Source organism: Scheffersomyces stipitis, chromosome 1, assembly GCF_000209165.1.
Source record: "Scheffersomyces stipitis CBS 6054 chromosome 1, whole genome shotgun sequence".
Lineage (NCBI taxonomy): Eukaryota > Fungi > Ascomycota > Pichiomycetes > Serinales > Debaryomycetaceae > Scheffersomyces > Scheffersomyces stipitis.
Genome location: NC_009068.1, coordinates 2,085,587 through 2,109,478, shown reverse-complemented (window position 1 = coordinate 2,109,478; position 23,892 = coordinate 2,085,587). Strand labels below are relative to the sequence as shown.

At 39.7% G+C, this 23,892-nt stretch overlaps 11 protein-coding genes across 11 annotated transcripts; 5 read left to right on the top strand and 6 right to left on the bottom strand. All coding sequences in view use genetic code 12, as the record gives it.

Moving 5' to 3' along the window:
- Positions 1-783: 783 nt before the first annotated feature.
- PICST_52710 (predicted protein) lies at positions 784-2,931 on the bottom strand (the record flags this gene model as incomplete). The annotated part of the gene is made up of 4 exons (XM_001387608.1): positions 784-1,244; positions 1,268-1,314; positions 1,367-2,152; positions 2,177-2,931. 4 exons carry the CDS (start codon positions 2,929-2,931, stop codon positions 784-786), a joined length of 2,049 nt encoding a protein of 682 aa, XP_001387645.2.
- A 977-nt stretch (positions 2,932-3,908) lies between these two features.
- WSC2 (cell wall integrity and stress response component 2) lies at positions 3,909-4,851 on the bottom strand (the record flags this gene model as incomplete). Its single annotated transcript, XM_001387607.1, has 2 exons — positions 3,909-4,735; positions 4,824-4,851. 2 exons carry the CDS (start codon positions 4,849-4,851, stop codon positions 3,909-3,911), a joined length of 855 nt encoding a protein of 284 aa, XP_001387644.2.
- A 2,011-nt stretch (positions 4,852-6,862) lies between these two features.
- PICST_28797 (predicted protein) lies at positions 6,863-7,359 on the bottom strand (the record flags this gene model as incomplete). Its single annotated transcript, XM_001387606.1, has 2 exons — positions 6,863-6,897; positions 6,960-7,359. 2 exons carry the CDS (start codon positions 7,357-7,359, stop codon positions 6,863-6,865), a joined length of 435 nt encoding a protein of 144 aa, XP_001387643.2.
- A 511-nt stretch (positions 7,360-7,870) lies between these two features.
- PICST_66548 (hypothetical beta-1,6-N-acetylglucosaminyltransferase, contains WSC domain-containing protein) lies at positions 7,871-9,339 on the bottom strand. Its single transcript, XM_001387605.1, has one exon. It carries the CDS (start codon positions 8,963-8,965, stop codon positions 8,432-8,434), a length of 534 nt encoding a protein of 177 aa, XP_001387642.2. The 5' UTR covers positions 8,966-9,339; the 3' UTR covers positions 7,871-8,431.
- A 335-nt stretch (positions 9,340-9,674) lies between these two features.
- Positions 9,675-13,481, top strand: PICST_28795 (predicted protein; the record flags this gene model as incomplete). Its single annotated transcript, XM_001387994.1, has 2 exons — positions 9,675-9,738; positions 9,805-13,481. 2 exons carry the CDS (start codon positions 9,675-9,677, stop codon positions 13,479-13,481), a joined length of 3,741 nt encoding a protein of 1,246 aa, XP_001388031.2.
- A 1,185-nt stretch (positions 13,482-14,666) lies between these two features.
- On the top strand, positions 14,667-15,704 carry PICST_37559 (predicted protein; the record flags this gene model as incomplete). The annotated part of the gene is made up of 1 exon (XM_001387993.1): positions 14,667-15,704. One exon carries the CDS (start codon positions 14,667-14,669, stop codon positions 15,702-15,704), a length of 1,038 nt encoding a protein of 345 aa, XP_001388030.2.
- A 242-nt stretch (positions 15,705-15,946) lies between these two features.
- PICST_37533 (predicted protein) lies at positions 15,947-17,404 on the top strand (the record flags this gene model as incomplete). The annotated part of the gene is made up of 1 exon (XM_001387992.1): positions 15,947-17,404. One exon carries the CDS (start codon positions 15,947-15,949, stop codon positions 17,402-17,404), a length of 1,458 nt encoding a protein of 485 aa, XP_001388029.2.
- A 350-nt stretch (positions 17,405-17,754) lies between these two features.
- Positions 17,755-18,463, top strand: PICST_74478 (predicted protein; the record flags this gene model as incomplete). The annotated part of the gene is made up of 1 exon (XM_001387991.1): positions 17,755-18,463. A coding segment is annotated over one exon (708 nt), but the record flags the coding sequence as incomplete, so codon positions are not given.
- Positions 18,464-19,748: 1,285 nt separating this feature from the next.
- Positions 19,749-20,765, bottom strand: PICST_51192 (predicted protein; the record flags this gene model as incomplete). Its single annotated transcript, XM_001387604.1, has 1 exon — positions 19,749-20,765. A coding segment is annotated over one exon (1,017 nt), but the record flags the coding sequence as incomplete, so codon positions are not given.
- A 284-nt stretch (positions 20,766-21,049) lies between these two features.
- Positions 21,050-21,928, bottom strand: PICST_38956 (predicted protein; the record flags this gene model as incomplete). Its single annotated transcript, XM_001387603.1, has 1 exon — positions 21,050-21,928. One exon carries the CDS (start codon positions 21,926-21,928, stop codon positions 21,050-21,052), a length of 879 nt encoding a protein of 292 aa, XP_001387640.2.
- Positions 21,929-22,424: 496 nt separating this feature from the next.
- PICST_28789 (predicted protein) lies at positions 22,425-23,891 on the top strand (the record flags this gene model as incomplete). Its single annotated transcript, XM_001387990.1, has 1 exon — positions 22,425-23,891. One exon carries the CDS (start codon positions 22,425-22,427, stop codon positions 23,889-23,891), a length of 1,467 nt encoding a protein of 488 aa, XP_001388027.2.
- Between the last annotated feature and the right edge of the window lies 1 nt (position 23,892).

Sequence of the window (23,892 nt, the reverse complement as noted above, 5' to 3'; positions counted from 1 at the left end):
TTTTTTTTGCAGCAATTGGTAGTACGAACGACTGGGGTAGTAGGGAGGCGACTTGAAGTACTTGAGCGAGTGGTCGTCGTCTTGGAATTGGAATAGTGGCGATTCCTCATGGTATCCTCTTTTGTGGATAGCTGAAGAGTCGGATTGTCGTTTTTCAGTGTCGTTATCTAAAGAGAATTCGTATTGTTTGTCAATATGTCCTTCTTCGAGAGAACTCGACAAGGGAGGAAACACAAATAGAGTAAAAAGACATGCGAAGACAAGGAAGAAACTTTTAAGAGTCATTGTCAGAATTTTCCATGTGCTAAACGTTGCTGTGTTGACTTTGTTGTGGAAAGAAGAAGAAGAGTATAAATAAATTGCAGAAACTTGGCTGCCACTTCTTCGCATATATTAGAAAAGTGCGACTAAAAACAAAATTGCGGCTGTATCTTCAATAGTAAAAGTGCGACACCGAATGGGTGCAAAATTTCTCATCTTTGACATTAATTCATTTGAGCCTGAGGTAATGAGATTATCTTCCAAAGATTGAGATTTTCAGTTGCAATTCTTGTTTGTACTTAGATTTCATAGCTCGAGATAATCTTGTAATTCTTGCTGCCCACAAAACTAGTGTTCTTAATTCTTATTCTTGTTTGCTCACTCTTGTAGCTTTTTGATCTTTACATCTATTCTACATCTTTCTACTTCAATACTCTACACTTTACCTCTTATGCTCGTGTCTTTCATATTGCTACAGTTAATATACAATTAAATATACATAGAATGCATGGATGATTATGGCTAGGTGCTCATGCGTGCTGTCACCTGAACCTGTGTAACTATGTTGGGTGCAGCGTTCTGGACCGTCTCAAGATCGAGCTGGGCCAAGGTGGTGGATTTCTTCAAGTTCGATGGACTTCCGGGGATCGAAGCGTTGGAGTTGTTGAGATGAAGTCCCATTAGACTTGGTTTGGATGTGTATGCGGTGGCAGCCTCGAGTTTGTTGGTTAAATTGGTGTTGGCGCTCAAGGGCGAGCTGGGTGCTTTCTGGATGGAAGAGACACTGATAGCATCTGGAGGTACAATTGTAGGTGCTGAAGATAATACAGTATGTGAAAGGTCAAACTTCTTCTTTGTTGGTGTATCTTCATCATTAGAAACCTTCATTGACGAAAACGGCTCCATTAAGGTCTCGATAGTATTAGTGGTGGATTGAATTCTGTCGGTCGTAGCAGCAGAATTCTTGATCAAAGAGCCGGTGGCTGTGATTTCGTCAATCTTCGACGTGGTGGGACTGGCTGTGACTGATTCTTCACTGACAGTGATATCAGCCTCAGCTTCAGTCTTGGGAGACATCGGTAAACTGGGCTGCTTCATGAGAGACTCAGAAAAGAAGCGCTCGAGGTTCTTGAACGCGTTTTCGGCATCTAACAATAAGGCGCTTTCAAAATAGCCCGGTCTGGAGTCATCGATTTTAATACCGTTTTTGTACTTGACTCCATTGAATAAGTTGAAAAGGTCTATTCTGAAGCTCTTGGGCAACTTATTACTTGACAAGTAAACATTGTTGAAAGTATTAGGGTTCTTTATGAACTGTAACACAATAGGCTTGAGCGATTTTATATCAGCAAGATTATTTCTTCTCAAGTCAATTTTCTCAAGAGTATGCAAATTTTCCAATCCCGTCAAATCTGTGAGTTTGTTGTTGTTGAAGTTCAACGTTGACAAATGGACAAGGTTCTTGGGCAACTTTTTCAAGTCTGTAATATAATTGTCTGCAAAGTTGAGATACTTGAGGTTTACAAGCGTGTCTAGGCCCTCAGGAACTTCATCTAACAAGTTGTTGGACAAGTTAAGTTTGACCAAGCTGGTTAGAGATTTGAAGATGAAAGAAGGTACAGAAGTTATGGACGTTTCTGAAACCGTAAGCTGTTTCAAGAACGACCATTTGCTATCGGGTAATCTGTGGTAGTCCTTATTAACCAAAGAAGACGACGCCAAATTGTCCGGAAGAAAGACATCTTTGGGTAGGGAGCCTGCTCCCGATGCGGTGGTCGCTCTTTCACGACGATTGTATCTAAATGCATTGTTTTGGAACTGGGGAAACTCATTTACCTCACTGATATTGCTGAAACTATCATCGGCAGTAGTAGTGAGAGATGTACCAGAACTGGATATAAATACGTCTCCATACTTCTTCTGCTGTTTGTGCGAGTTGAAGCTAGATCTTCCTGATTCGTCATCAATTACTAGGTTATGCAAGACTTCAGAGATGTTACTAATTTTCGAGTTTCTAATAATCAAGATCCTTAGTTGTTCGCTGAGAATGTGCCACCCAAAGATTTCGTTTGGATCATAGTCCACGATCTCCAAGACCTGCAAATTCTTGAACATTTTGACAGGCACAGACGTGTCGCAGGGATACTCTTCGTATGAAGAGATGCTTGCAATCTTGGTTTTAGGTGTTAAAATGAGACATGGTATCTTTGTGAAAGACAGGTATAGGTATTTGATGTCCTTGTTGATTACTTTGGGGTCTTTACTGAAAGCAAATGATCGCCAGTAGACAGAGGCACTGGATACGATAGACTTCATCGAGTTGATAGACGAGATCGACCTGGTATCACTATCAAAATGGCGCAGAGATCTGGCATTATTCGCCATAAACGAGATGAAAGTTGGCTCGTGATTGGGATTATCAAGCTTGATATTGAGTGGACCCACATCTACTCCCAATGGAGACGACTCGATCCGTTCTGTGATGTAGTACAAGTGGTGAATGGTGAAGGAAAGCCGCAAGGGCTTGACCTTTATGTGAGTGTTGTGGTTTCTCGAGAAACAAAGTAGACCATTTGCAAGCGCCTCTTCGTTTCTACGAATGTAAGTGGACAACCGCTGGACGTACACATCTCCTTCGATGGAGCTGTCGTTGTAGGAAAAAGTGCCCATATTATGTTAAATTCTCAAGATGAATATTTAGTTGAATTATTGCAAATCCAGCCAAAAATACAGTTTCTGATTACGGGCTTGTAGTCTTGAAATCGTAATTTTTGGTGGAATATTGTGCGATCTCTAGCAATATAGTCGTATGTTACAATAGATATATTGGAAAATGTTAAATCTGGATATCTTGTATGCTTCGCAAGGACTCCACAAATGTTTGTATGATCAGAACAGTCTAGGAACAGAGAGTTGTTGAGGGAAACTGGCGTTGGCTCGGAGCTCAGATGTTTCCGCCGTCTTTTCGGTGGGTGCTGCTGCCCTTTAGCTGGCTCTGTAAATACGAAAGTGGTGAAAAAGAACAACAATGGCGGTATTGTTTGTTTGAATTCTTCCTTGTCTCGAAGAAGTGAGACTTTTTTCGCAGGTTTGTTTTGATTTCTGTCAGGATTAATCTGGCGCTATGTGCAGGCGATGATAAGGGGAGGGGAGGCATCATAAATGATTATGTGGGAAGATAATTCACTATCTTCTACTGGCAAGAGAGAATAGCATTGGAAATACGATATATAAATATACGATATAATACGATACAATGCCATATATGGCCCCTTATGAGCATATAATATTGTGTAGAAATAGTATTTTTGTACATCTAATACGTTCTACTAAATACGAACTCAATATAATATAATATAATATAATAAAACATAATAAGATATACGAACAAACGTAATAATAATATTACTATGATTTAAAACATAAAGACGCAACATAATGCAATATTAATACGAATTAATATCATATTATATACCTTAGTCTAATTTTTGTGATTCGTGTTTTTCGTAAAGTACTAACTTTCTATTTTTTGCTACCCTGAATATATAAACCTATTGCTGCGAACAATTAATATTAAATATGATTTGAATGAATATGGTATATGAAACTTGGAAGAATATTCACCTTGAAAAAGTCTACCCTTCTGTCTATGCAGATACCTCGGCACCGTAGTCGCTCCGCACAGAGCTGGTCTGGTCAGTGAAGTCGTACATGCTACTCTGCGAAGGCTCTGTCTGGCTGGTTCTGTCATTGGTCTTGATGCTGACAGCATAGGTGCTGTTTGCAGCCGTGGGCTGGACTGAGAGACGTTCCATGATGGACGCTGGCGGAATCCCCGCAGTGCTACAGTTGGTGTCAATACTTCTTCTGCGTATGCGGCGAGTCGAACTGGCCAACGTCACAATAGACTCAATGTCTCTCTCCTGTCCGTTCGGCACGACAGCCAAATGGGTGGTATAGTTGGAAGGGGACAAATGCGTTGTTGTTTGGACACTTGGCGTTATGGATGTCTCCGCTGTCGAGGCGTTTATTGAGTTTTGGTCTTGAACTCCGTCACTAAGAATAGAAGGCGATTTAGTAGATTGTGCAGAAGTTATCAGCTTCAATGGTATAGTACTGATATTGTCAGAAACAGACGTTCTCTGTCCAATACTGCTTCTACCTTCTGTGGCAAACGACTGCATGTCGCTGTCGTAAGTGTACGTGTCATCATCAGCTTCACCGTTTTCGTTCGCTTCGTTTAAATGAGATCCAGCATTGATTGATATTGCTGCTGCTGCTCTTCTGCTTTTTCTACTCCCACCAGCTACAGCTACAGAACCTCCAGAAAGTCCTCGGCTACTTCGTGGTTCATAGATATTGCCTCTGGGGGCACCCAATCCGGAGGGTGCAACGGCTTGTCTGCTTTGGCCCTGCATCAACCGTCTAACCCAGCTGAACCGTCCTTTTGCCAGGCGTCTGTCTGGAACTCCCTCTAATAAATTGTTAGTATGAGAAGAATAACTTATGAACGAATAAACACGAATCAATATGACACGTAGAAATCGTATCGCGATACTTACGATGCTCCTGCTGCTGTGTTGTAGACATCTTAGTGTAAATTTGAATAGTTGCTAGCTCTTATTGCCTGATTCAAGTTTCACCAATCTTATGAAATGGAGTTGTCTCAGAGGTTAAATTTGATAGTTGACTCTTTGTATCTTTTAATGAACGACGATTTAAGCTATATTTACAGAAAACTGCCTAGCTGATTGATCCAATAACAAAAAGAGTGTAAGAGTAATATAATTTCAAATTACTAAACGAATATTTACATTTCTTCTGGGGTTCGCATTTCTTCAAAACTAAACCCCAAAAGCACTGCACACAGCGCATCCTCTTCGCGTAATACTTCTTCACGTCAAGCCAGCTGTTTCCAGACTGCGCTAGGAACAAGCAACTTTCTACAATAGAAGATAGACGAAGAAGGTACATTGTACAAAGTCTTATATTGCGTGGTGAAATAGTAAAAAAGAATGCGCAAACCCGGAATCGAACCGGGGGCCCAACGATGGCAACGTTGGATTTTACCACTAAACCATTTGCGCAAGAAATCTCCGCGACGGGGAATTGAACCCCGGTCTACCACGCGACAAGCGGTAATTCTAGCCACTAAACTATCACGGATCTTTGTTGATGAAAGGTTCGACTATTTATGTCACATTCTGCGTATGAAGATAAAACATCCGTGCCGCAATATTTAATATTTTGTATGCAGTATCTTTTAAGGTACCACCTAGTTTTTAGGTAATATCACCCGGAGGTTTTTATCTTAGGATTTCCTCCACACTTCGGTATGGATTAGAGGATGATTTATATACTATGTAGTAGATAGGTTGGAATTGAGTTGTAATACAAGCCATTTTTAGTAAAAAAAAAAGTATCGCCGTCTTCTTTAACCATCGATATCATTGCTTTAAAGTTCATTAAGATATCGCCTAGGTAATATCATCATGAAGTCCATCTTTGGTTTCTTTCCATATTCCGGTATGAAGAATTATACACTAAGTAATAAATAGGTTCGACTTTAATTGCATTTCTCGCCATTTCGTAATAAAGAAAGCCATTTCGTAATAAAGAAAGCCATTTCGTAAAAAAAGAGTCTATTTCAGACGTTAAGCCATCTGTCTGGTTTTAGCCCACAATAAGAAGTTTCTAATTCAAAATGCCGTATGATCTATATTCTTACCAAAGAAGCTTTGCCAACGAAGCCACCGTTGTAGTGAGTTTAGATCGGATTTATTCAACCTTTCTAATCCGGTGAATTGTAAAATATTGAGACAATTCTTTTGTGCAAACGTAGATCAAATAGTCTGGAATTGGTAAAAGACTAGCAATAGCCGACGATCACGAACACATTTCATAATTCAAATTCACTTATCTTTCTGGTGATCCCTAGGCATTTGCACTGAGAGTGATTATCCGAGGTTAATTCTTATTGTTTCAATTCTTTATCTTGGCACAAATGCCATAAACTATGTTCTTGTATTCTCGCAGATCTCACAACAGTAGCGCGCAGATCTCACCACTTAATGAGTAGCGAGGTTACACTGAACAGATACAGGCTCGTAAGAAACGGTAATTTCAACCCCCTCGTATTAACCTGAAATTCCCCCCTTGTATTTTCTGCTGCAAAGACTGGAAATGTTCTTTCTATGCCGATATTTTTCATGTGTGCTGCAAGGGTTTTGCGCTTTTGGCTGCATGTGCATACAACGGAGTCGAATTCTCTAATTCAACAATCACACCCAGGATTCAATATCCTTCTACAATTGGCAACAGCCTGGCGAAGAATCCTCATTTCGGATATACTTTGCGATTTTGTGTTTTCGCCTGCAACAACGGCTCGGGTATCTGAAGGAGAATTTCGGAAAACAATGCTCGCATTTATTGGTTCTATTGAATACGGAGGTTATTACTGCAAAATCCCTCAATTTCACACAATTCAAGGGAGAGATCATAGCCTGATTAGCCTAAAGTTACCAGAAAAAATAACCTGTTGGCCTGAACCTATATTTGTAAACACCAGAAAGCCATTGGCTGGATTGAGTGCACGATATGCTCATGCGAGCACGGAGGCACAAATTTCAGACTTCCCTATAGCAATAGGGCAATTAGACCTGCCGCCGAAAACATTCCAGGTACAAAAAATTGCTTACTACCAGAACCAGAAGAACTAGTAGAAGAAGATTTAGAGCTAGTTGCCAGAGTTTTGGCATTTTTACCAGCAGCAGTCTTAGTAGTTGTAAGTTCCAATCTCAGCAGAAACCATGGGAAATTGGTTGCGAAAGACTCTATGGCTGACACATCCAAGTTCTGGACAGCAGAAAGAGTAGTAAATGATTCGTCAGTGAAGGTTGCAACGTCTTTGGCAAAATCTTCCAAAGCTGAAGGAGCAGAGACAGTAGCAGTACGGAAGAATTGAGCATATTGTTCAGGGTACAATGCAGCATCTTCAGCAAGCTTGGTGAGAAAGGTGTCTTCAGATGAATCCAATGATACAGCCTGGACAACTCTCAAGAAAGCAGCAATAATAGCAGAAATGATGGTGAGCTTCATTTAAAGAATTGAGACTTGTGGTATCGAAATTATAAGTTGATTTCAATGTTGAATATGACTCTGTTTCGAGAATCAATTGTGTCGTCTTCCTCCATTATATATGACGACTCTTGATTGAACTGACAACTTTTGACTTCAGCTCTATCTTCTACAAAGCATTTGGGGTCATGTCATATACAAATAACTGTCTCTGTTGATTTTCGTTCCGAACTTTCCAACACCCACCTCTATGACGTTTGATATTTTCGCATGGTGGCTTAAAGTCAAAAACCATCTGGAATCTGCTGCTTCTTTAGATTAAAGTTCAGAAGTGGAATTGACATTACGTCATGAGCTCTACCGCAAAGATAAACGACTCACTTAAGTCGTATAGCAGAATTCATAGCCCCAGGTTAAGTCATTCCTCAGAAACTCCACTATGGCTTAATGCAAAGAAGTCACTACTCAGAGAAAGCCACTACAAGGCAAATTGAATATACGTAATAATATTGTGTATTAGTACACATTTAGTAAATGACATGGAGAAGACACCAGCCAGCCTTGCGCCGGACGTCAGGTTCTCACTGATTAGATTGTTTGATTATAAATGAATGGTAAAAATAAAAGTACAATCAGGACCAATAATAAGAATAAGAATGAAATAATAATGACAAAATCCATAACCTCGTAAAACAAAACATTAAATAGTTGTATAATGTTCAAAAGACATAAAAGTCAATGCATGCACTTCAATAACAGACAGATGATAGTGACCCCAAAATAAATAAATCTATTGTCAAAATTCTAATATTGTTCAAGTTCGGAAAGCGTGAATGTATGAAAATCATCAATAAAGTACTGAATTTCAATTGAAAATCAAAGTTAATGAAATTAAATATTGATGAAATACAATGAAAATCAAAAGATATTCTCAAACCAAGATCCATGGTAATAAAAAAGCCATGGAAATGAAAATTTGGTGATAATATACATTCAACTCAATCATAGAGCTATCCAATCCGTGGTCCATCATCAACCGTGTGCACAACTCAACTCATACCCGATGATTTTATGTCCTAAGAACCACACAACTTTACTTTGTTGCAGGGGATCCGACTCTCATCTTGGTCTGGGGGTTGATGATTTCCAACGGTTTCTTGATCCGTGGAGTGTGCACGCGTGGCGACGACGACGCATTGGAAGAAGAGTTGGACGACACAGAGGAAGTTCCATTGAGTTCCTGCGAAGGAGAGAACACAGATGCCGTATACGGGTTGAACTTCTTGATGGTGGGACTGGTGTTGAGCGAGTCTGGAATGTCTGGACAGAACTCCAAGTCGTCTTCTACATCAAACAGCTTGGACAAGTAGTATCTCAAGCGTGGAGTATGGAACGAGTAGTTGGAAGCTGCTAGCGACGATGCTGCTCCCAAACCACTGGAGGAGGTGGAGGAAGTGGCAGATGAAGACAAGCTGCCAGCCAAAGACGAGTTGCCTGAGCCAGGAGGTGACATATAGGCAAGATTCGACGTGGGGCTCGTGTTGGCGTTTGGGAGCACCGCCAACGAGTTGTGGGCTACGTTGGGCGAATACTGCTGGTAGCTATTGTAGATATACTGGTTGGACATGGTTATATCGGGAAATACAACATATACGGAAGTTTTTACTGGGACTTATGGCTGTCAAAGAGACGAGTATTCGAATTGTAAGCTGTAGAAACGTTGATGTGTTGTGTTTATCGCAAATATGAAGTATATGATTTACGATATTGCGGTACTGCTATTGATATGTGTGTGGATGTTAATGATCTGACGAAATCGAGTATTACTTTGTGACTGTGCTGACTTGTGCTGATGTCGGCTGGATATCGGCTGAATAAATGTGCTGAGATAGAGACTGGAAATTGAGTCCTAGTCTACTGTCTGCTTCTTTACACTGATATACAAGGACGGGATTTGGTTCGGCAGAGAGTTCACTGGCGAACCGGGATTTGGACTCAGTGCTTAATGGAATGGAAAATGTAAATGTTAACTGAAATACTATTTCTGTAAAAGCATTGATTGGCAAATGACAGACTTTCAACCATCATGGATTCAGTGTGGTACAGGCAATTCCAGCCTAGCAGAACAGAAGCAATTTTGGCCTTGGTGCACGACCGGTGATTGTCACACATTGTGGCATGCACGACCCCGCGAACTGCCTTATCATCCCGATTAGATAGTGATCGGAGTTTAATTGCTCTGGAAACGTTCTAGAACGAACATGGTTCCATAACTTACCCGGAGTGTAATACCAGCTGGACCAGACTATCAGATGAAATGTCCATTCTTTACTACCATGTCGTCTTCTGTCTGCCCCTGCTCCACAGAGCTGGCCCCGTTCCTCGCATTGCTGGCTGAAGGTAGGCGATTGTTGACATTATCACACGTGATACAAGTCACGATGACATATTACTATTTTTGGATAGGAGTCGCAATTTCAGCAAAAGCAATTTCCAAGATTTCTTTTGTTGCGTCCCGATTAGGCAGGGGCTTGCAACTTGAAACATTTGTCCAGGGCAGATTACCATCAAATACAGAAAGACAGGCGATTGCAAATGAACATTTCAAAGTTCAACTATATCATGCTCCTATTGTCTGTATTCCAATGGCTTCGCTGTATTTCTCGGCCACTGCTATCGCGGTAAACTTTCAGAATTCGCTCTACAACTCAGACAAGTCTTACAGACTTATCAGACTAGCTAACGGAGTGCATGTTCTTTTAATTTCGCAGCCAACCAATGATACTCTTGCCTGCGGAGTCTGTGTAGCCAGTGGATCAAACAAGGACCCCAACGAAGTCCCTGGTCTAGCACATCTCTGTGAGCACATGTTATTTCTTGGAACGGAAGAGTTCCCTAAACCCAACGAGTTTCTCGAATTGATAGATGTAAATGGAGGAAAATGCAATGCATCCACAACTGGAGAGCAGACATGCTATTACTTTGAGTTGCCCGTCACCGACAACGAACAACATGGAGAACCAATTTGCACACATGCTGTTCGGGTCTTTTCCAGTTTTTTCAAGACTCCTCTATTTCCTGAAAACTACATCAAAGCAGAAATACAAGCAGTGGAAGATGAACACAATGCAGCAATTTCTAATATTAATAAGATTTTCTTCCATGGTTTAAGGATTTTGGCAAATAAGAACCTGCCCTTCCATAGGTTTGGAACAGGAAATGCAGCGACACTAGCACATGTCCCCAAAAGGAATAGGATAAACATAAAACAACAACTCAACAAGTATTTCAGAAGCAACTATGATGCGCAAAACATAACTGTAGTATTGAAAGGACCAGAATCTCTAGCCCAGTTGCAAAAGCTAGCCATCACCAATTTCAGTGACATTGAAAAAGGAAAAGCTACACCAAGAAGCACAGCTGGTATGAATATTCTCCAGGATGCAAACAATCATACAAAGAGCGAATTAGCCTTTCCAAAAGGTTCACTCAACAAATTTCTATATGTCAAAAGTGGAAATTTCAATAAGCTTAATATGTTCTTTTCTCTTCCAGATTCAGGTTCCATGCGTCATTTTTCTTTTCTTAAATATATATGGTGCAACATCATTGGAGACGAATCTGAAGGATCCATATTTTATCAACTTAAAAATGAAGATTATTATGTTTCTTCAATATTTGTGTCAGTTGAGTCCATAACTATCAATGAAGCAATTCTCAATATTGGTATGGAGATAACAAAATTGGGTGCGAAAAATGTGCATCTTATTAAAAGCAAACTTTTGGGATTCATTGAGAGTTTGTCTCAACCTCAAAATCACCGCATTTTGGTACAATATATAACCGAATTAGTTATTCTTTCGAAGGTTTCCTTCTATTTCCTGGAACCTCATTCTGGCAGTGTCGACGAAGTTGCTCAATTCTCGATGGAAATGCAAAAAGATCTTGATAAACTAGGGCTCAAGAACCTACTTCGAGGAGAGAGGGACATTGATGAGGATTTCTCCGATCCACACATCTGGGTAGATCTTTTTATGAAAGCAACATACCAACACCTAAACTGGAAGAATATAAGTATAATCTATATTGGAGACTTGGTAAGCAGGACTCACCCAATGCTTCTCCCTTTTGAAAGAGCTAGAGCTGACCAATATTACAATTTCCAATATGAACTATTCAGCTTAGGAGAACCCGACTTTTTAGTATCGACACCATATTTGTTGAGGAACAGAAAAAGAAATAAATTCCTTTCTTTCTCAATAGAAGAAATAAACAGTCTTTTGCATCTGGTTTGCATTGATAGTATTGACAACAGCTATCAGGCAAAATCAATGTTTAACTTGGATGAACCTACTTTGGTTGAATTTTCGTCAGGTCATGAATTCTGGTACAAAACTGAAAGAACACTCCAGTTTAAGTCAAAGGTACTTACTTCATTTCAATACCAACTAAACACTAGCAGGAAAATATCAAGAGCTTACATGGGGTTAGAGATACTTTGCGAGCTAATTGGCGAGGAGCTTAGAAAGAAATTATACCCTGCAGAGTTGAATGGATATTCTTGGGCTTTATATTCTAATTTAACTGGTATCCCATCAATCACAATCAATATAACAGGCCCAAAAAGGAACATAGAAGGTGTGTCCTCCTACATCATGCATCTGATTCAGAAGTATCTCAATTTCACTCTTCCAATTATACCTTATAGAAAACTCCTTTCTGCCAGACTTAAACTTAGGAAAGAGCTAGAGGACTTATCCAAAAGCAATGGTATCAAACAGTCAATTGCTGGGTCCATTCTTTACCTTGAGAAGGATACAATCAACCTTGAAGAAAGAATCGCTGAAATAGAATTAATCGATAGAGAAGTTTTGTTGGAACTAACACAAGAGCTTGTACAACATACTTACCTAAGAGTATTTATACATGGAGGAATAGAACAGAATGAGGTCAAATCTTTCACCAAGAACATCAACTTCACTCATACTTCTGGTAATGAAGCTGCTTCCCCGTTACTTCCAACTTCTAACATCATTCCCTGTGGTAAGGAATATTTGAGCAAGGTTTCCAATTCCAATGAAGAAGATCCTCTAAATGCACTTTACCATTTCATTCAAATAGGTACAAGAGCAAATGAAGCAACAAGAACTCTTGGGAAATTAACTTCATTCCTATTTTCTACCAATATCAGCATTGAACTAAGAACCAAAAGGCAATTTGGTTACACTGTGCTCTCTGGTTTACGAGTCTGTAGAAGTATACTTGGAATACAATTTTGTATCCTAAGTGGATCCTATAAACCAGAACAGGTACTTCAGGGAATTAATGATTTCATAGAAGATTGGGTGTCTAAAATAGAAACTTACAGTGAACCGGAATTTTCTAAAAATGTTATTGAGCCATTTCTAAACAGCAACATTTATCAAGAAGAAGATTTACCCTGTAACTTAGTATATTCCATGACACCCTCATATAATAGTAGTAATTTTCTCTTTAATTCTGAAAATTACCAAATCCATCGAAATTACTGGGAGAAAATAGTTAGTGGAACATATAGATTCCTGGGAGACAATGGGAATGAAAAAGTAGATACCAAACTACTAAAAGAACTTACAAAAGGAACCTATATAAAATTTCTTCTGAAACTTATCTCTCCAAGAAGCAAACAAAGATCATCCTTGTCGATAATGATATATACTCAGTTATCTTCAGAGGAGATTGAGAAAAGACAGCAGAGAACAGAAATCTTGGGCTTTATTGAAAGTAAGAACCTACAGATTTCAGATGAAGAGTTGGACTCAATTCTTGAAAGATGTTCCGATGGCAATTTACTCTCACAAGAACTCTATAGGTTCTTCAAAAAAAACAATAGGGGGTATCAGCTCATGAAATCCACTTTCCAGACAAAAATTCACAACATCATATTTTTCCCTATGAAGAGAAGAGGCTCGAATGATTGCACGGGACAATTAGAGTTGCAGAAACTACCTTATTTGGACGATGCAAACAATTTGAAGGTCGACTCCAAGGCTGTTTCTGACATTCACCAACAAAGTATATACTCCAAACTATTGCAAATTAGCGAATTACAAGCTTCGCCTGGACAAGAGGAATATGGTGACATAGTGGATTTGTATATGTAAATCTTCAGACTATCTAACAATGACTTCACGACAGGCGTAACTTTCAAACCTTTACATTTTAAAAAAAATAGATCATAATCCAGGCATCACACTTACAGTTGGGCTCAATCTTGGATATTTTGACAATGTGACATATTTTTCCATGATTTATTTTAAAAATTGAATCTTTTTCTCAAATAATATATACTGCGATTAAAATCGAATCTTAATAGAAACTTAGTATTTTTTTAATAGGGAGAGGCCCTTTTTGACTTAGTGGCATACATTGAACGTACTAACACATATGAACAGCTATAAACTAGAGATAAAGGCTATTATCACCCAATGTAGCATGGGCCAACCAAGAGGAAACCCGAAGATTCAAAAATTTTTACAGATCACGCGCAAATCATGCTTTTAGTACACGTGATTTTCATGTCTCTTGGAAAATATAGAGAAACCATACGAACAAGAAATGCCTGGTTAGCTCAATCGGTAGAGCGTTTGACTCTTATGTTAGACATCAAAAGGTTGCGGGTTCGACCCCCGCATCGGGCTTTCTTTACCAGCCTGGTTAGCTCAATCGGTAGAGCGTTTGACTCTTAAGTTAGACATCAAAAGGTTGCGGGTTCGACCCCCGCATCGGGCTGTTTCCTCTGTTGCCTGGTTAGCTCAATCGGTAGAGCGTTTGACTCTTATAAACTGGATATCAAAAGGTTGCGGGTTCGACCCCCGCATCGGGCTTCCTTTTTGCTCCTCACTTAGGCTGGTTACTGGTGGGCTCTCTCTTTATTAGTTTTGGTGTTTTTTTTGTAATGATAAAGAATTTTGGTATTCCCGAAGATATAACAAAATCTCATTCTGCCTGGCACCGAATTGAGAAAAGTAGTATGTAGACGAGTACTTCTGATTTCTACAGTGAAGAGGTTCCATTGTAGGGATATTGAGGTAGTGCTTTAGTGTATTCATTTCTAACCTCACCCATTAGAGAGTAGTAGAAATTGTTCATATATTTTACTTAATTATTCTATCTCGTATCAAATTTTGCAATTTTGCAATTTTTCAATTTCAGTTTTATCGTGCCGTTCCACGAAAATTCCGACAAATATTCCTGAACTGGGACAAAATGTACTGATCTTTCAAACTTTTTTCTGGCCTCACTCTCTTTGAAAAGGTTGCAACTTGACCATTTCTTCTTCACCAAAAATGACGAATGCTGCTGTCAGAACTCCGGTAGTAGTTTCCTTAAAGGAATTAGTCCAGGGAATTGACCATGCTACTTTGGCAGAAGCTTTTGGACCCCAGTCGTTAGGAATCATCGTTATCAAAGATTTACCCCAGAAGTTTCATGATCTCAGATTGAAGGTGTTGAAGTCGATTTCGATATTGGCCAACTTGGGGCCTGACGTGTTAAGTAATCTAGAATCAGAGGAGGCAATGTGGTTAACAGGCTGGTCTTGTGGTAAAGAAATATTGGCTAACTCAGGAAAACCAGACTTTAACAAAGGTTCCTACTATGTGAACTGTGCCTTCCACAAGAATCCTGAGTGGGAAGGACCGACGGAAAAATTGACCAAAGAGTTCATCAACCACAGGGCATACACCACAGCCAATATGTGGCCTTCTGCAGATCACAAAGGTCTTGAAAATTTTCAAGAAGATGCTAAGGAGCTTATTAGCTTAATCATAGATGTAGCCCAATCTGTAGCTGCTAATTGTGACAAATTCATTACAGAGAGCAAAATCTCTCCCAACTACGAACAAAACTACTTAGAACGAATTGTGAAAAACTCGACTTGTACGAAGGCAAGGTTACTCCATTATTTTCCACTGAAGTCGTCGTCGGAATCGGGCAAAGATGATGACTGGTGCGGTGAGCATTTGGACCACTCTTGTCTCACAGGATTGACATCTGCTTTGTTCATCGACGAATCTAAGGGTCTAACCGCTGCTCTTGATAAATCCCCAGACCCTGAACTGGGTTTGTACATTCGTGACAGACAGAATGAAGTGGTTAAAGTGAACATTCCTCCCGAATGTCTTGCTTTCCAGACTGGATCTACTCTCCAGGAAGTTTCTCGAGGAAAATTCCTGGCAGTACCCCACTATGTCAAAGGAACTTCGATTCCAAATATCGCTAGAAACACTTTGGCTGTGTTCTGCCAGCCAGACTTGGACGAAATGGTTAATGATTCTGAGAACTTTGCCCAGTATGCCGATAGAATTCTCAAGGCCAACCACTAAAAGCTAGAAAAACCGACAGTAGAATTAGATATAACCATAACAACAGAAGCATCACCAATGCCTCTAAGCTTTCCATTCATCTGGTAGCAAGTATTATAGTTTAGAATAAAGTGTAAGTATATGATGGAGTGAAGAATGAATATGCAGGATTAGTGGAACTCATCTTTATTCAGTTTAAAATGAAAAATAGAACTAGTAAAAAACCTACAGAAAACGTCAATTGCAACACAGAAACGAGTGATATGGGGGGTAAAGGAGTTACCGTATTAAATGATCCACGAAATCGTGTATCTTCTAGTTTTGATGCGAAAACTGTCCCTACATCCGATCCAGAGGTCCGCGCAGAGCTCAGAAAGCTTGGAGAGCCTGTAACTTATTTTGGAGAAGATGATTCTGATCGTAGACAGAGACTTATAAAGCTTCTCTCCGAGAAGAAACATACTAATTTTGACTTTGACTATGAAATGGAAGAAGATGAATTGTTAGAAAACGAAGAAAGCGATGAAAACGAGGATGACGAAGACTTTTATACACCTGGAGAACAGGAATTGTACACAGCCAGAGAAGAAATACTCCATTCTTCGTTGGAAAGGGCAAGGAAGAGAATAGAGAAACAACAAAAGAAAACAAAAGACCAGAGCTTTATCAAGTATCTCAAACATAGGCGACACATTAATTCACAACTAGCCAAATACGAGCTTTTTGGCACTCAGCTTATACAAGGTAATACTAGAGCTCTATCAGCCGTGAGATTCTCAAAAGATAGTGAATTGATAGCGACAGGTTCGTGGGATGGAGGAATCTACATTTTAGATTCTGGAGATTTATCAACTAAGTTTAAGCTGGCATCTGGGTATCATTCAGAGAAAGTAAGTGCTATAGACTGGGATGTCTATACAGACAGCAATCTTCTTGTCTCAGGAGGTAATGAAGGAAACATAAACTTCTGGAAAGTTAATAAGGAGTCAGAGACGAAAGTAATAAAGCCCGTCGTATCTATAAAGGCAGCCCATGATAATCGTATTACTAAGACGTTGTTTCATCCTAGTGGTAGATTCGTAACCTCGACATCATGTGACCAGACATGGAAGCTTTGGGATGTCAATCGTCCCGAAAATGCACTATTGCAACAAGAGGGTCATTCTAAAGAAGTTTTTGCTGGGTCTTTTCATCCTGACGGCAGTTTATTTGCCTCTGGAGGTTTTGATGCTATTGGAAGAATATGGGATATGCGGTCAGGAAGATCAATAGTTACACTTGAAAGACATATAAAAGGTATTTACAGTATGGACTGGTCGCCAAACGGGTACCATTTGGCTACAGCTAGTGGAGACTGCTCGGTGAAGATTTGGGATCTTCGAAAACTCCAACGAGACTTCAAGGAGATATTTTCAATTCCAGTGCATACGAAGCTCGTAAGTGACGTGCGGTTTTTTAACAGGAGATCTGTGTCTAATGTACTTTCGACCGAAGTTGCAAATGAGAATGGAGACAATCCTGAAGTTCTCGACTCCGATGGCTCTTTTCTCGTTACCTCTTCTTTTGATGGACTTGTAAATATCTGGTCAGCTGACAATTTCATCAAGGTTAAGACCCTTAGAGGACACAACGACAAAGTGATGAGTTGTGATATTAGTTGCGATGGAAGTACAATAGTATCGTCGGGATGGGACAGAACCGTCAAGTTGTGGAAGAGCTAGTATAGAACATAGAAAGATAGGCTTCGTATAGAAATGTAACGTGAATTCGAAACAGATTTCTGCAATTATGATGGTATACAACGTAAAAAACCATTTTCTACAATTTTCACTTCATGTCGAAACTTTAAATGGAAACCCTCTATCTTTGGGTGCAACTCAACCTGCAAATAGATAAGGCTGCAGCCAGCAGAGAACTTTTTATATTTTCGCTGAGTGCGCCTTCTAAAGGCACAGTCTGAAAAATACCAAAGTTCAAACGAGCTTTATATACTTATCCTTCTTTCTATCTACTATTGCCGTTCAGCAATTGTAATTGTTCTGCTCCCACATTATAGCTTGTATACGACAAGATGAACTTACTTAAGATCTTGGACGGAACACCGGAGCCGCCCATTATAGACCTCCACCTAGAGACCATTAATGATAGTGGAGACTACCACCTTCCTACACCGATGTTTGAGTTCCAAAAAGAACTCACTGACCAGATTGTTTCGCTCCATTATCCGGATATTTTGAAGTACTGCGAAACGAATGATGATGCTGACCTCATTATCAAGTCGTTGGAGATCTGTGTAGACAACTGTATGCTTGTCAGTACTCATCCGTACCTACTCATCAACCATTATATGCCCAAGAACTTGGCCCAGAAGGATATGTCCAGCAAATTGGCAGATACCAGTGGTAAATTCAATGTGCTTCGTGACCTCATGAACGTGATAATCCTGAACAACATCACTAAAGCAAAAAACGTTGGTGTTGTTATGAACAACAATTTAAAATACTTTGACCTTGTAGAAGCGCTTTTGATAGGCTGCTCAGGCAACCTGAATATCAGAAGGTACGTTGGTAACAACGTCCAGAGAGAGTCGAAAAAGGCTGGAAGAACCAGCAACAATAACGGTAATGGAAACACTAGTAGCGATCCGACTGGTGCTCCCACTACCATCCACTTGATACCCTGCGATGGGAACATCTTGAAAGACAGGGATCAGCTCAATGCTACCAAGTTCGACGTCTTGATTGTGTTTGACGGATATGTCGATACGAGTAGTGATTTCTTCGAAGGTTTGCGATCCCAGAATCGTAGAGGTGAAGCTATTATCATCAGATTGGTACCTTTGAAAACAATCGAACACTGTAAATTGTACTACGAAAAAGATAAGCACCAGCTGGATTATATATACAAATTGATTTCGTCCATTGTTTGTTTGAGAGATTTCATTGGAAACTTACCACCGGACATTTTCCCCATTTACAATCAGAAGTTGACGTTTCTATCAGCCAAATTCTTTGACGAAGTGTTCAAATCAAGCGCTAGAAGTGCCACATTTCCAGCTTGGCCATTACCTGATTTGCCCAAGATTCCTCGCTTCACTGCTATTGATGTAGAACGGTCCTTATTGACTGAAGTTCACTTTCATTACACGCCATATGATTCAGCGGACGTGTTTGCTGGAGAAGACAAGCCAAAAGATGTAAAGAAGCCAACATACTACGAAACCAAAAGATTGGAGCTGGAGTATGTGACTAATCCGTTGAAAAACAACTTCCACAGACTTATTGGTATCCATTCGTCATCTGAAAATAACGGCTACACTAACCAAATATTGACCCACAAATTGATCATGCAATTGAACACAGCTTATATGGAACTTCAACTTGAGGAACAAGAATACAACAGTTATGTCAAGTTCAACGAACTGGAAATCCAGGATAAACTCGGAAGAAGAGAAAAGTCAATGAGAAAGGCAATATCGAATATCTTCGACGATATTTCCCATTCTGAGTCCAGAGTAAATATAGCCAACAAGTGGATTATAAAAAAATCAGAGGAGATCGAAGCTCACAAACTGAAGATAAAAGAACTCGAGAATTCCATAGCAAACTTCATTGAAGTCAACAAGATAGATGATGAGACAAAGGCGGAATTTTTCAAGAATCAGTATGAGATCTGGGAGACTCAAACGAAAATCAAGGATTATATTGAGAAGATAAGTGCCAAGAATGAAGAAAAGAATTACATTACGAGGGAGTACCAAAAGTCTGTCGACTCCATAAAGGAATCGGAAACACAGATTGAAACAATCAAGGCAAAAATCGATGACAACGAGAAGAAACTAGATGCAATAGTCGAAGCAAGCTTGCAGGAGTCTAAACTGTTTGATACAAGAAAGAGAAAATTGATTGACGACATTAAAGAAGAAACTACACGAAACGAAGCTTTACGAGTCAAATTGAATAACTCTTTGAAATTCCTCAAAGACACCATACATCTTAAGAAACGCAAGGGCCGAGGAATCACTCCCAACTCCAAATAATCGGTACTAGTATATATAGTTAGTATCTATAGAGCATATATAGGCATCTCTGACTTTATGGAATCTAATATCAAGACGTTATTAATTGGACTTTCTTTCTTACTCAAGAATTGTATGATGTCTTGGGCCAATGTTCCTCCAAGAATAGCGGTGACAGGAGCATATTCGGTATATGCTTGATTGCTTAACAATCTAACGTATTCTTCACTGATGACAGTAGTTGGAATTTGCAATTCTTTACAAACTTTTCTACCTTGTTCTGCCAACAATTCTTCGTCCACAACTTGTTCAGGATCAGCTGGTTTATTTATATCAAAGAGTGCAAATATCAATGGTAAAGCTGCAGACAACCTTCTCATCTGTCTCTTATTCAACTGGGTGGGCAAGTTGCGAGAAGTCAATACCTCAGAAATGGGCACAAAGTCATCACTTATGGTGATAGTTTCCTTCTTAGTCTTTTCGTCATAAGCCACGTCAGTAATCGTCTTTGTTCTTGTTAATTTTGTATTGGGCTCTCTGTGTTGATTGCCTGTATCTTTTTCACTGACAGATACATGTTTGATTAAGTCAGCAAATATATAGCCGAATAATCCATGAACTCCAGCAACATAGAGCGGGATATTAAAACTTCTTGTGATGTCATTTAGCTGAAAAAGCGTAGTCTTATCTAATTCTGTAGCAACTATCAAATCGAATTGCGTGAAGTACTGTGGATTCTCAAAAGCTGCCAAAGGATCCATATTGATAGAGAGATTAACTAGGCTATTGAGTTCCTTTATTCTGTCAATGACCAAAGGCAACTTTGGCTTGCCAATCACACTATCATCGTTAGGAAGAAAGAATTGGGTAGCAAAATCCTCTTCCTTAACTACCGAATTATCCATAATTTCGATGGAATTGATACCTCCAAGTACGAGATTCTTCACAATTTCCGTCCCTATTCCTCCAAATCGTATAATAAGTATCTTTGCGGATCTCAAACGCAACTGAGTCGCCATACCCCACAATCTAATCTGACGATCGTACAAAGCAATCTCATCTGAAAAATTGAATATCTGTTAATAAATGTTTATTAGTTGGAGTTGCACCTTGGAAATTATATACATACCACTGGTAAGCTCTTCTGATTCAGTCATGTCAAATTTTACGGAAATAAACCTAGTATTTGCTGTTTATTTTTGAATTTTGGCCTGTTCTGGACTTTCATTTTTATATCAGATTGACAGATCTATTTATCGATTTCTGAAAATTGAATTCACATCACGTGATATTGCACGTGAAATATAGAAATACAGTGCCATTTATTAGAGTCTATGTAATATGATAACTACAACGTTCTGGACGAGACAACATTCCTGTTTTCGTCAATGACCAACAGGAGGTTACTATCCTTCTCTTTTACAGTTCCTTCTGTGCACATTTTTTTGTAGTACAAGCGATAAACGGGCATGTAACGATCAACAAATTTAACCACCTGTTCGTCGTTCATTCCTACACCATTAGCTTGAATGAGTTCGTGTTCCTGCTCTATTCTCCACTTGTATACGTTATTAATGTCTGGTGTCTCGATAAATATAAACTTGTCAAACAAGTCCCAAAGCTTCGCATATTCCTCGAGGCCGAGGTTTATCAGCTCCAATTGGTAAAGTCTATGTCTTTGGAGAATATCGCTCGGATCAGAAGTCAAGAATTTCAATCTTACCTGATCAATATGTAATGGTCTGAAGCCATTGAACCAGCCTTCGAAAATGACAATATTAGCTGGGCTTGTGACCGAAGTCCATTTATCCTCCAGAGCTCTGTCACCTTCACCATTGAAGGCTGCTTTGTTATACAGAGGAATCTTCACTACATGTCTGTCTGCACCAGAATTTATCAATGAGTCAAAGACCTTGGTAGCCAACTCTAAATCATGGGTTCCAGGCAATCCTCTTCCCTGGAGAAGTTTGTTATTATCAGTTTTGGCGATTTCGTTCAATTTGTTCTGGGCTTCATGTGTCAAGTACAAATCGTCCAGCAGAAACAGAACAATATTTAATATAGGAAATTTCTCCTTAAGAGCATCCGTTAACTGCTTGGTCAAATACGACTTTCCAGAGCCCTGAGGACCGCTAATTCCAATTACGAGAGGTTTGTCTGCTGTGGCCGGGTCATAATTTCTGATAGCAGATGATAAAAACTCAATTGATATCAGCAATGTCGTCATTTCTGTTCAAGAGTTGTCAAAAAGATATTTACCTTTTGTCGTCAGAAATACGAAAATTCCTATACACCATTTGTGGGGAAAGTTAGTAAATTCATCACGTGCCTAATTGTACTATCAGTGGTGCACATTAGCACTTTCCATGTATGGGAGCGACTTCGACAGGATTTTACGATTTGTAGTATGCAATGAATGATGTGGAGCAAGGTGATCCTACACGAACCTAACCTATCAGGTTCTTTAAAGAGAGAGGAAGTTCAAGAGTCAATCGGCGTATTATGATGCGCTATCTCAATGGCTGCGAAATATACTACCTGCATATAAACAATGGGTGCAAATGGGGACTTATTTGTACACTTTCATGAGCGTAATCCTTTCTCGTTACGGCTGAGTTGCCTGTTAGCCCTGTCAGTCCCAATAGGCACATATTAGAGCTCCTCCTTCTATCAAACTACATCTATAATTCTATATTACTCCGGCATATGTCCCACGCTTTGGGATGCTACTTAGAAAGCTGGTCAGACACACTCTCAGTGACCCACCAGACTACGAGTTTAAGTCACCCACGTACTCTACGAAATGCTCCAAGGATGCCGATGAAAGGAATTTCGGAAACTTCGACTCTGTCAGACTGAATTTTGACACGTCGGAAGATTCTCATTTTGTTTGGAAATACAAAGCACTTACCAAAGTATTCATGCACTTGCAGCTGAAGCTCAAGCGACATATCAGACAGAGCAACCCTGCCCAGTCCACTTCTATTCCAAGTTCAAGCAAGTTTGCTGAAAGACTTAATATACAATCCATAGCTACTAAGCTGAGTTTTAGCTTGAATGGCTTTGCTAAGTTTTGCAAAGGAGAAAGGTCACCTGATGATTTTAACAACATATTCACGAACGACGAATCCAATACTCTGCATGGACTCGGTTCTTTCGGCAAATCCATCAAACCCTACAAGCTTGAGGTGATCCTACCAGACACCACATTCTGGGACGATTTCAAGGATATTATTGAAAAGTATGGCATCAAAACTCCACTTGAGGAAGCTACCAATGCACTTATCTCCTGTGAAAATGACGTTCAAACTGCTCTTGACTGTCAAGAGTCGAATTTTCAAATCTCAAAATGTTTTCATGCTATTTATGAAAATGATACTTTTACAACAAGGCTGACTGGCAAGGATCTTAGTGTCAACGAGAACTCGGGAACCACTCATACTCGCAGCACAACCGTGGTCGTAGAACCACAAAATTCTCCTTGTTCTGCCACTCTGGAAGCTGCTGAAGAGGTAGTTGAAGAAATTCCAAATCCCCTCCAGAATGAGCTACTACTTCCAGAATCAGACCCAACTACAGATCTGATTGAATTAGTTGCTCGACTTGAAACTGAATACATTTCTCCACCGGAAGAAAATATCGTCCAGCAAGTTGCTCAATCAAAAGAATCTTCGTCCTCTGAAAGTGAATCAAAAGCAAAGGAACCAGAAGAAGAAGAAGAAGAAGAAGAAGAAGAAGATATTTCACAGTCACAAGAATCATCGCACGACGATGGATCAAAGGAGGGTCTGGATTTCAGTGGTAAGAACCGCTGTCATGGAACAGTCGTTGGCCGTGAACTTTCAATCAAATACAACACAGGAAGATTGTTTTGTGATCAAGAAGATTATGTAGATGCTTCAACTGGAGTCGAATTCCGCTTCAACAGGTGGGGAGACCCAGAAGAGCTTGTTCCATATGGATATCAAAGAACTTGTCATCATTTCAGAAGGAGGAGGTCACTTAAACTGGCTATCCGGAACCTTGAACGCAGACCACTGACTGTTATCCAATATTCCAATATGTTGGCAAACGTTGAACTGCTTCACCGTGCAAATCTAATTGCCTACAGAAGGGAAGCTACTATCCTTCTTGATTGCGTTTCGAGTCTGGAAGAGGATAGACCTTTCACTTTTATAATGAACCCATAGG